We start from the raw sequence: 12,245 nt of genomic DNA, 5'->3' as shown, positions 1-12,245 counted from the left end.
ATATTCTTTATATAGAATAAAAACAATTTAAAGATCAAAGTGTTACATCAGTTGCAACGTTTCGTTTTTCTTCAGCTGTCTTTAACAAATGCGTTTTTATGCGTCTGATCTTTCACGGGTCTCCAAACAGGAAATGGTGTTAATTAGGAGGTCGTGTTTGTGCACGTGATGCCCGGTAATTATGCTGTAATTTGCGGGTATCCTCTTCCCATGATACGCACACACGCGCACGCCTCATATTAACTTATGTGTTTGGTCGCTTGACTTTGACCTGCCAGGTGAATGACCCCGCGCGCGCGCGCGCGCGTGTGTGTGTAACGGTCCGGGGGTTAAACGCGTCGGACCACTCTTAACTTTCGTAGTTGTAAAAGAGCTGCTCGGTGAAGTTGCGAGACGTAGTATACGTGGAAATGAATATGATGGCAGTGAGATTTTCCCTCAGCGTCCATCGTGTAGCGCGAGCGGCCACACAGAGCTCCACGCGCACTTTGGGACACGGACACGCGCGCAGCCTCAGCAGTGAAACAGGTCTGTTTACATTCCTCTCTCTCAGTGTGGAGGATAAACCGTTTTAATGAAAATAAGTTATCTTTAAGGAGAAGGTTTAGCCTAAACCTTTAGGGCAGGGGAAATTAAAACATACCATGACGATTTCCTGTTATTCGACGTTTACTATTTGTGAATTGTATCTTAGTAATGTCACACTAAACAACTAACGTTTGTAAAAAATAAAAAATAAAATACGATTTTTGTACTACGATTATTTTGGACACGTTAGTAGGCATCCCTCAGAGTAATACATTATTTGAATTTCAGTACCTTTATAAAAGATTTGTTATCATTGCTATTCCATGGTACATTTTTAAGGCTGTTTTTGGAAACATTTAATGGTAACGTTAGGCTATTCCTTAAAATACCTGGACATATACGTTACCTATGAAGAGTGCTGGGAAGGTTACTTTGGAAATGTAAGATCTCTATCTATCTATCTATCTATCTATCTATCTATCTATCTATCTATCTATCTATCTATCTATCTATCTATCTATCTATCTATCTATCTAATCGTACATAGTGCTGGTCAGATTACTTTTTTGTTAGTTACTGATTACAAATGACCCTATTTAAAATGTAATAAGTAGTGTAACTATTTAATTTTATTAAAGCAATAAATGATTACTTTTTGATACTTTTGATTACATCACTTGTCATATGGTGACAACTCTTAGACAGATTTTAGCCTATAAAGTGTTAACATGGTTTGCTGCAAATTCAAACGAGAACCAACAATCAATAACATCAGAATAGCAGCGCTTTACTAAACAGCCTTTAAATTATATGAGGCATCGTGCAAATCAAAAACGGGCAAATCAACAAATATGATTCAACATTTATAGCTTTTTACTGGAAATATTCAGATGTAACTCCCTTTGTAAGCATTGGCAATTTCACATGCATCTGTAATTTAATTACAATTCTTTCTCAGTAACTGTAACTGAATACAGTTAAATTTATTTTATTAAATTAAGTAACCCGTCTCATGCAACTATAGTTACTACAACACTGATTATGAATACAGTAAATGTTAGATATTATGCTATGCTGTATAGGCCTAAATAATGTACCAGGGTATAACAATCTGACATTAGTAGGCTAGGCTACTGGTATTTTTTTATTTTAACGATTTTTATTTGTATAATAAAAGCATGTGTTTTTGCATTAAGCTGTACGCGCCCTGTCGTCATGCGATCAGTGATTGGTTAATTGTGTTATTGGGTCCTCACGTGGGTGAGTGATGACTAGGAGCTCGTGCAAGTTATTGTCTCACACTTAATAGATTTAGTTGGACGGGTCAAAATTGCAATTGCTTTCTGTATCACACGTTGAAACTGAAATAAAAAACAAACAAGCTACACAAGAGCATAAAAATGCATAAATAAAATATAAACATTAGTTGAAAAACATAAATGAAAATGAGAAATGTTGCCTTGGTAATAAAATAAGTTTATTTTGAAGCACTAAACGAAATCTAAAAGAAACTTGAAAAACATGTAAAAACCATGGTATATAAATATTATATATATATATATATATATATATATATATATAAAATACTTTTTTTTTTCGTTACTGATTACAAATTACATGACCTATCTAGATTACAAATTTTAGGTAATGTATTCTACCATTTGATTACTTTTTATATTACTTTTGATTACTGATTCAAGTGAATGATTCAGTTTTTCATTCTCAAACTGATAAAAAAAAAAAAAAAAAAAAACGTTTAGGAATGAAATCCGCAATGGAAAATACACATTCAAAGGTTTCCAGGTTTGAAATATGCAGGTCAATAATTAGCGAAGGTGACTGGATATGATGAAGACCGACACCGTTTCACAGCACTGCAGTAGGCCTATATTCAGTAGTGTTTAGTAACTTAAAGGTGCCCTAGAATTAAAAATTGAATTAACCTTGCCATGGTGAAATAATAAGAGTTCAGTACATGGACATCACATACTGTGAGTCTCAAACATCATTGCCTCCTACTTCTAATGTAAATCTCGTGAATCCATAACGCAACGGGAAAAAAAGTGTTTCTCAACACAACCCCAACCATGACGTAAGCATTGGGGATCATTTATATGCACGCCCCAACATTTGCATCTGTCCAAACAAGCCGAATCTACTGATGGTAAACAAGACACTCGAAGATAGCAAAAACGGCTCTCATGACACATGGTTGAGGTTTATTATAATCGGATACCACAACAAATCGTTCATTTGTTCGGCCCATTTCATGCAAGCTTCACTCAGCGTCTTAAACTGAAGAAACTATATTCCTGCAAGCAGTAAGTAATTTATCCATTTATTGACTAGCTGTTTAAACAATTAAATTGAAAGATTGTTAGAGAGACCGCATTGTCTAGATGATGCAAGATGCCAGTGCATTAACAATAGGATACTCCAATTACCATACAAAACTAAATAGTGTGTCTAATGACAAAGGGTAATATTATTTTGTATTACAAAATACAACAGTAGATAATTTGCTTACTAGATCGTTCACGCGATCCTTCTAGCAAACGTCACCTTTTCCACCATATAAGTTAAAACGATAGTCAATGGGAGATTGATAAAATGCAGCTTACTTGTTTATTGGTGTTTTCAGATCGTCCGTGCGCAAGAGAGAGCTTGCGTGCATATGGTTGCCAGATTGGACAGGTTTAGGTAAAACCCAGAGTGTACACGGGTTCCTTTCACAGAAAAGCTCTGTTTGGGGGATTTAATTACTGAAATCTGGCAACCGCAAGCTCTTTCTCGCGTGTGGATGATTTGAAAACACCAACCACTTTGAGATGTTTTGCTTAGTTTCATTTAGTCTGTCTGTGTTCTGTCAGGATGGTCAGGACTCATGAGGTGCTTTTCTGAACTGCAGTGAGCTGTGAGCTGCTAAAATAAGCAAACCAGAGCAGAGCTCAACATTAATATTCATGACTCCAAAAAAGGCAAAAACAGAGCATTACATCCTAGGGACAATTTATAGGGTGGTAAATGGACCTGTACAACTGTGTCTGGACAATGTTTTCCCTTAAATAAGCCAAATACCCTCTATGTAGATATCAGAGAACAATTTAACATATTGTTTCAAATCATTCTAGGGTACCTTTAATTATTCATCTCATAAATGGTTTAAATGACTGAGAGGTGCTTTTGTCCCCAAATTTAGAAGAATCGCTTTATTTGCACAGTGGCCATTCTATATTGTGGACATGCTCAAAGCTGTACAACACTGACACAATATAGCTTTTTAAAAGAAATTGTGTGAATAATATGCAATTATGTAATCCAAAAAGTAAATCTGATTATGAGCATTTTAAAATGTAACATAATCTAATTACAGTTGCTACATATATATTACATGTAATCAGTTACTAGCCAGCACTGAGAGTATGTCCCACAGTTTTACCATTGTGTACTTCACTGTACTATCTGCTGCCACGGTACTTGTTTAGTTAAGTGTCTACATAACCGGTCCTTACAAATAACTGACCTCAAACTCCCTCCTCTTCACAGTGTGTGTGATTGGTCTGTCTGAAGGCCAGAGTGTTGTACTGAATGTATCTTGGCAGCATATGAGGGTCAAAGTGTGTGTGTGTGTGTGTTACCACCTTTATTTGATCAAAATTAAAGGAACGACTGTAAGTGATTGCGTGTCTGTCACGTTTGCAGGACCTTTTCTTTTAAATTAAAGCATAATCTTTTAAAAGAAATAGACTGTTAGTATTCCTGTGAGAGAAGGTCAGGCGATACACACCATTGGTTTGCATTTGCCTGATGATATCAGATGATATATCAATCTGTATGCAGACTGCTGATTAATCACCAATATTGTCAGTGAGTAAGTGACAATTTTAATTCTTTTTTTCGGAATAACAAGTTTTCAAATTGACGAGAGAACTAATTTATCCGACTTCCTTTAAATAAACAAGTCATAAATAATAATTCAATTTAAAAATATTTATATTAGTGGCCACAAATAAGTGCAAAATGCTTTGTTATTCTGATTTAAAAATGCCAGATTAATGCATTAGTAAATATCATCAAGCATTTAAAGCAAAACATTTTTACAAAAAATAAGTTTGTTTTAAAGGGATGGTTCACCCAAAAATGAACATACCCCATGATTTACTCACCCTCAAGCCACCCCGTGTGTATGACATTCTTCTTTTAGACGAACACAGAGTATTTTCCTGATCCAAGCTTTATACTTACTCAGAAATTGCAGTTCAAATCGATTACGCTTAGTCCGGTGTTGTGCTTTTTTCATAGGTTGAATACGGAAAGCGGTCCAACAGTAGTTAAATATTTTACTTTAGTGTTAAATATGAATAGTTTTCTCACACACACCCATCAATTCACTTCACTTCAGAAGGCCTTTATACCTGAAGCAGTGTGGAATTTTTTTTATAATGGATTGATTCACTTTTTCGGGCTTCAGATTTTGGACTGCTATTCACTGCCATTATAAAGGTTGAATGAGCCAGGACATTTGTTAGCCCTCATGTGTCATTTAAAAAAAAGTAACACATAGGTCCATAGAGGGCAAAAATGTCCATGTCAAAAAATTGACAAAAAAATTGAATCCGGGAGCACAGACCTAAGTTTAGACCCACTACCTAGAGTTATATATATACAGTCCCTGACAAAAGTCTTGTCGCTTATCTATTTTCTAGAAATACCTGATATTAACCTGACTTTTAATTAATCAATTGATTTTAGAAATAGCTCATATGAAAAGCTAAAACCCTCCCAAATTATGTTTAATGCACTGAAATAAATAATTTTCACAGAAAAAATATTTAGCATTTAATCAAGACAGAAAGGTCAAATTTTGGCAAGACAAAAGTTTTGTCGTCTATACAGAAATTGAACAAATTTACTGCAAACACAAAAATATGTCAGCAAATTAAGTTGTGGTGCTGTGAGATCCAAATTTAATATCTTGTATGACTTCCATGAGCTTGAAGGACTGCATCCATGCGGTTTGGCAAGGATTCATACAATTTATTGATGAAGTCATCAGGAATAGCTAAGAAAGCAGTCTTGCATGCCTCCCAGAGTTCATCAATATTCTTTGGTTTCGTCTTCCATGCGTCCTCTTTCATCCTACCCCACATATGCTCAATGATGTTCATGTCTGGTGACTGGGCTGGCCAATCCTGGAGCATCTTGATCTTCTTCGCCTTGAGGAACTTTGATGTGGAGATGGAAGTATGCGATGGAGCACCGTCCTGCTGCAGAATTTGGCCTCTTTTATGGTTGGGAATATAAGAGGTAGCTAAGATTTCTTGATATTTTAGACTATTGATGTTCCCTTCCATCCTGCAGATCTCTCGCACACCCCCATACTGGATGTAACCCCAGACCATGATTTTTCCGCCACCAAACTTCACTGTTTTCTGGGTGAATCTCGGATCCATTCTGGCTCCAGTAGGTCTCCTGCAATATTTGCGGCGACTGTGGTGTAATTCAACAGAAGATTCATCTGAAAATCCACCTTCTGCCACTTTTCCTGCATCCATCCTTTTAGCAGGCTGTGGGCCTTGGCAAATGCCACACGGTTTTTCAATTGTCTTTTGTTTAGTGCTGGCTTCTGGGCACTGATTCGACCATGGAGGTCATTTCGAGACAGAATCCTACAAACTGTTCTGGTTGACACAGGGACTTCAGGTGACCAGGTCTCGTGGAGCTCTGCTGCAGTGGAAAATTGGCTGGCCTTGGATTTTCGAGCCAACAAACGGTCCTCTCGAGCAGTTGTCTTGCGGGTCTGCCTGACCTGGGCTAGTCAAAAACGTCTCCAGTCTCTTCAAATCTTTTTTTTATCCTCTGTACTTGACGCTGAGACACATTGAAAGTGTCTGCCACATCAGCAGTGGATCTGGTCTTCAGCCTCTTGATAATCAAAACTTTAGTCTCAGGGTGAATCTTAGGCATGTTTGCAGAGGTCACTGGTAGGATTAAAATGAGCCATTTCTTGTAAAAAAATCTTGATTAGAAATATATTTCAGCGGCACTTTAGGTCAATTTGTACACAAGCGACAAGACTTTTGTCAGGGACTGTATATATATAAGTTTTTTTTTTTAAAGGAAGTGGGGGGAAATGGTAAAATTCCAATAAAAATACACATCAGTCCCCACATTTATGCAAAAGACAAAAATGTGTTTAGGGTAGGGCTGCACGGTTTTAAGTTTTTCATTAACCGTTAACCGAGGCCCTTAGCGGTTAATACTCGGTTAACCATAGTGTGCGTCAGGGTTATTTTTAGCTTATTAATTTGACGACCACCATCTCCGTAGTGAACGCGCCTATAGAGAGAAATGCACATCATGGATTACACAATCAGAGAGTAGCCTATTTCTTTACGTTTTAAATTGTTAAAAGACATTTCAAGTTTCTTAAGATCTATTTCATGTCTGCGAGGCATACGCTGAGTTTCGTTAAATTAGGATGAGATGCGCTCCAGTTCACGAGCAATGCGAGTGGCCGCGAGGGCGCCTGCACGATTAGAGCATGTAACGTTGAGCCGAGAATGATTCACACAGACTCAGCGTTTGACTCGCGCGGCTGATGAGCCTCTCTCGGCAGAGAGTTCAAGCATCTGTGGACTCGTCCCTTCAGCTCTGGCCATCTTGCTTTCAGTCCGCGATTAGCTTTTTTCTTTTCTTCATTACAGTTAAAGTAACGTCTGCTTTTCTCTAGTCATTCACAAGTTTCTCACTTCAAACTTTCTTCTGCTCCGTTATGCACAGCGCGCGCGGCTCCCGCTCTGCTTCTGCCCTAATGCGACTTTTAGTCCAGAGCGACGTGTGTTATTTTCCTCTTCATGACGCATATTTTGACTGATGCGACTCATACTCCGGAGCAACTTATAGCCTGAAAAATGTGGTAAGCACTGCATTGCAATACTTGCATTTCGCCCCGTCACTCTCATTTTTAAAGTGTTCCCACGCTTTCTTTGCCCGCTTAGAAAGCTGGTCATGACTTCTTCTTGTGGATACTACCCTAACCCTATGGATACTACAAATGTCTGGGAGCGCTCTGGCGGTCTATAGGGGTGCAAACATATATTACAACTAAATTCAAGGCACGTCATTGACGCCACTTAACCGAGCAAAATGTTTCACTCGGTTACGCAATTTTTAACGGTTAATCGGTCAATCGGTTAACCATGGACACCCCTAGTTTAGGGTCCCACAAGGGTTTATGTAACTCTGATTGTATTCATCTGAAACAAATCATACACACCAAGGATAACTTGAGGGTAAAATCATGGGCAAATATTTTTTTTTGGGTGAACTGCTTCGGTATTATGAATTTAACACAAAAGCATCATAGATGTAGTCCAAATTTTAAATTCACTTCTAAAATGATGGTGAAATTGAGAAATTTGCATGTAAATAAGATCAAAATGACCTAATAAGATTTTAGGTCATTTTGATCTTATTTACAAGTGCATCATTTTAAAGTCGCATGTACAAATTGTATTTTTGTTAAACAAAATGTTGCCATATTTACCATAAAGTATTTATCAATGCACATTTTTCTTTTTTCATATGCACTTGTAAACTTTAAACTGTAAACCTCCCCCTTTTTTGTACAAATGTCATTATCAAATGATATGCTGTTGTGTATGTTTCACAAATAACTCAATAGATGGCGCTGTTTGCTTTTCAACAAATGTATCATTAATCAGAAATATAATAATATAAAAAATAAATATAATATATATATAATATAAAATATAAATATAATATAAATAAGGTGTGTAGTCATGCAAACTGACATGTATTGATCTTTTTGAACTGCTTTAGATTTCTCTGGCATTAAAGAACGGACTTTGGTCGCCGTGAAGCCCGATGGCGTTCAGAGGCGTCTGATTGGTGAGGTCATCAAGCGCTACGAGCAGCGAGGATTCCGATTGGTGGGCCTGAAGATGCTGCAGGTGTGTGATTCACACAGAGGATGTTCATGAGTGTATGTGACGTGTTTGTACATCATGTGTTTGTGTATTTTTCAGGCCTCTGACAAGCTTTTAGCTCAGCATTACGTCTCGCTGCAGAAGAAACCCTTCTACTCCAGCCTGCTCTACTACATGACCTCTGGCCCTATAGTCGCCATGGTAGTGTGACGACCTATTATGAATATCATACACCTGTAATACTTGTTCTGCAGAATAAACAACATTTTAAATAAGAGTGCAAAACCCAGTTTACCTACTGCATTTGACAAAATGTATCATAACGGAATATACTGTGTGTGCAATGCACTTACATTTTCAATGGGATTAATGAACATCCAAAAGTGATTCATAACTATATGCAGCTCACTTCATTGAACATGCAGTGAAGAAAATGGTAGCATACTGCTATTTTTCAAACTGTTATACGTCACACACTGTCATAAAGATTGAGGAGTTATCATTGGTTTGTTTTCAGGTATGGGAGGGGCATAATGTAGTGAGGTCATCCCGAATGCTGGTGGGAGACACTGACCCTGCTGAAGCCGCACCTGGAACTATTAGAGGAGATTTCAGTGTTCACATCAGCAGGTATTTACACACTCATTATGAAAACTAGCGCACCGCACACTGTAGATTTCATATTCGTTTGTAAATGGGTAAATGTTATTTTCAATACGACACAAATTTAAAAAAAATATACAAATAGAAAAAAAAATTTAAATAAAAAGATATCTTACAAACAGTAGTATATTAGGGCCTCCTGAGCGCATCCAATTATCATCTCAGAAATGTATATATTTTTATTTTTTACAAAAATCCAATAGCAGTATTAACATTGAGACATGGCATCTGACACACAGAAGCCAATGGCACATGTCACTATACGTATTATTGGCATATCTGGTCTTCATTGGCATGTGCCAGTGGATAGTGGCATGTGTCACTGACATTATCGCGACACTGACATGACATCTGACTGACACCGAGACTGACACACAATTAGTTGATGTAATTGTGACACAAAATCCTAAATAAATAGCATCATTTTGTGATATTTTAAATATAAATTAAACAAGTCAGCAATATTTTTTTATTTTTGTGTCAGGTCTGTATTTGATTGGCATGTGCCACTGAATGTTTTGTAATACGTGACAAAATGCCCTTTCTAGGAAAGACACACAAATCTATCATGGGTCACTACGAATAACGCATTAATAGTAACGACTCGCGTGCGTTACTGTAAACCTTTATTTTTGCGTGATGCTGCACGGACACGCCAGTAGGTGTCAGTATAAGTGAATGTAACACTGGCCAGCGCAAGATTCTCAACTGTAGCTTTAAAGGGGTGATGAATTGAGAAATCAACTTTCCCTTGAGCTTTTGATATATAAAAGGTCATGGTAACGCCCGTTTCTCACACACTCCGTCTGCAGTGAGTATGCGGTGCAGGAGCAGAACGCCCTCATGTGCTTTCACATATTGTGCGTTTGCAGTGCGCATCTGATCCGCTGTGTATAAAAAAGCCAGTTCATGACACCTTTAATATTTCACAAATAATTATGTTTACCATTGTACACATTAACTAAATGATGTTTCAAATCATGTTTCACAGCATAAAGCAAATTATGCTAGTTGCACATGGCACAATCCATTGGCACATCACAAGTTTTAGTGACACATGCCACTGTCCACTGGAACATGCCAGTTGGCCTGTCACTAAAACTGACATCTCTTTGTTGTGGCACCTCCAGTAGTGAGACCTGCAGCTGTCTGCCTGAGTATAATGTAGATTATGGGACATTTGCACGTAGTTAATTTGTACCAATTTTTTTTTTACTGACACCTACTGGCGTGTGTCCGTGCAGCATCATGCAAAAATAAGGCTGGAGACACACTGCAAGCGTGGTGTGAGCGTGGCCTCTTCTGCGTGTCAGCTGCCTGGCGTTTTCTCCTTCTTTGCACACCAGAAGAGTGTCTGACGCAGTGTTGCTGCTACTATTGATGTACAGGGAAGCGCTATACTTCATGTTAAACATAAAATATATAGCCTACTGATACAGCAATGTCGGCAGTAGCCTATTGACCATACATATCTATGGTATTGACGGCAAAATAGGCTACACAATATTTAGTTTTGTATTGACAGGTGCAATATTTCAAAATTGATAATTATGTTGTTTTTAGGCCTATATCTGCATTTATACAGACTTTAACTACTTTTATATTAACTAGAGACTTTCAAACATGAAAATGTAATTTATTAATATGTATTTGTGTCAAAATGACATACACAAATAGTCCTATTTTATTTTGCCTGGAAACGCTTCCAACAAGCTCACGTGTTGCGTGAAAAATAGGCGTCTCTTCTAGCATGCACGCGTTTTCCGCAGATGCCAACCTGTTAACATGGGAGCCGAAATAAACACGGACACGCCATGCAGCCGAGACGCTTACAGAACGCTTACAAGATTTACAGTAATAGACAACTAATACTATATTAAATATATTGTGTTGTTAGGTAATGCAGCTTAATGCAATAACTAATGGGACCTTATTGCAAAGTGTTAAAGAAGATCTCAGCTGTAAATGATGTGTTCAAAGTTCAGACCCTAAACTTGTGGCAGTGATGCAAAGACTTTCATGACTGTTCAATTCATCCAGGAATGTGGTCCATGCCTCTGATTCTGTGGAAGGAGCGGAGCGGGAGATCTCGCTGTGGTTTCATAGCTCAGAGCTCGTCGACTGGGAGGGATGCGATCATAAAAACATTTACCACATGTAAAGAGGGGCTGACGACTGTGTGTGTTCAGTTATCTTCTGAGCAGCCTCCGCTGGGACGATTTCAGGTCAATTTCCTCAATAACACATAAATGCTGATTTTATGCAGTTTCTGACTGAATGCACAATTTAAGAATTTTGAATGTAAATAAACTGAAATGTTATACATTATAAATATTTTTGGAAAATGGAGAAAATATATTTACAAAAGGTGGCCTTGAATATTTTAAAACTGGACTTATTTTTGCTTTGACGCACAAGTACTAGTCAAAACAGACCACGGTTTAATAGTTCATAATTGTTTCTAAACAGCAGTTTGTTACATTTTTAATTGTTACATTATTTAACCAATGATCTCTCACACACAAACACACACACAGTAATTTAACTAATTTCTGTTAACAATATATTTTAATATTGTAAAAAAAAAAAAAAAAAAAAAACATAATCCCGAAAAGGACTACTTGCCATTTAGCAGATGTTTGTCATCCGAACCAATCTCTGGGGAAATGTATTAAATAATTATTTATAGACTGTTAATTTTAACATGAAGGTACATCAAATAAATACTTGCTGTAACAAAATTGTTTGTGAATATATTTTACATATTACAGCAGCGCCCGATCAATATCTGAAGCAGTGATTCTCAACATAGACACATATATGCCTCATTATGTTAGAACAATAAACATTAGCAGATGTTCACAACATTTAGTTGTAATAATTCTGGATATGGATATTGCATATTGAGTTAGACATTAAAACACAAACCAGCACATTTTCACCTCTGAAACGTCTCAATTCATCTGGAATTTATAGTTTGGTGGTTTTATAGCCGTAAGCCATGCAATGATGTGACATTTTCAATGACAATGCATAGATTTGTTGTGCGAGCGATAAATATGGTGGAAACATCGGCATGTCTAGACATACATGTCTATGCTT

The 12,245-nt window shown here is 37.3% G+C and overlaps 1 protein-coding gene across 1 annotated transcript; it reads left to right on the top strand.

The window, feature by feature from the left end:
• The first annotated feature begins 280 nt into the window (after nucleotides 1-280).
• On the top strand, nucleotides 281-11,884 carry nme4 (NME/NM23 nucleoside diphosphate kinase 4). Its single transcript, XM_067422522.1, has 5 exons — nucleotides 281-528; nucleotides 8,374-8,504; nucleotides 8,580-8,681; nucleotides 8,998-9,110; nucleotides 11,184-11,884. The coding sequence occupies exons 1-5, from the start codon at nucleotides 411-413 to the stop codon at nucleotides 11,302-11,304; spliced, it is 585 nt and encodes a 194-aa protein (XP_067278623.1). The 5' UTR covers nucleotides 281-410; the 3' UTR covers nucleotides 11,305-11,884.
• Nucleotides 11,885-12,245: the final 361 nt, after the last annotated feature.

This window comes from Pseudorasbora parva, chromosome 2 (assembly GCF_024679245.1).
Source record: "Pseudorasbora parva isolate DD20220531a chromosome 2, ASM2467924v1, whole genome shotgun sequence".
NCBI classification, from domain to species: Eukaryota; Metazoa; Chordata; class Actinopteri; order Cypriniformes; family Gobionidae; genus Pseudorasbora; species Pseudorasbora parva.
Note: the sequence above shows the minus strand (reverse complement) of the source record. Positions and strands in the feature narration are given on the sequence as shown.

Bases quoted from the DNA above. Each gene is read 5' to 3' on its own strand.
- nme4 (XM_067422522.1), top strand. From the start codon at position 411: ATGAATATGATGGCAGTGAGATTTTCCCTCAGCGTCCATCGTGTAGCG. The intron at 529-8,373 runs GTCTGTTTACAT...GAACTGCTTTAG, and splicing joins CAGCCTCAGCAGTGAAACAG to ATTTCTCTGGCATTAAAGAA. The intron at 9,111-11,183 runs GTATTTACACAC...CAATTCATCCAG, and splicing joins TTCAGTGTTCACATCAGCAG to GAATGTGGTCCATGCCTCTG.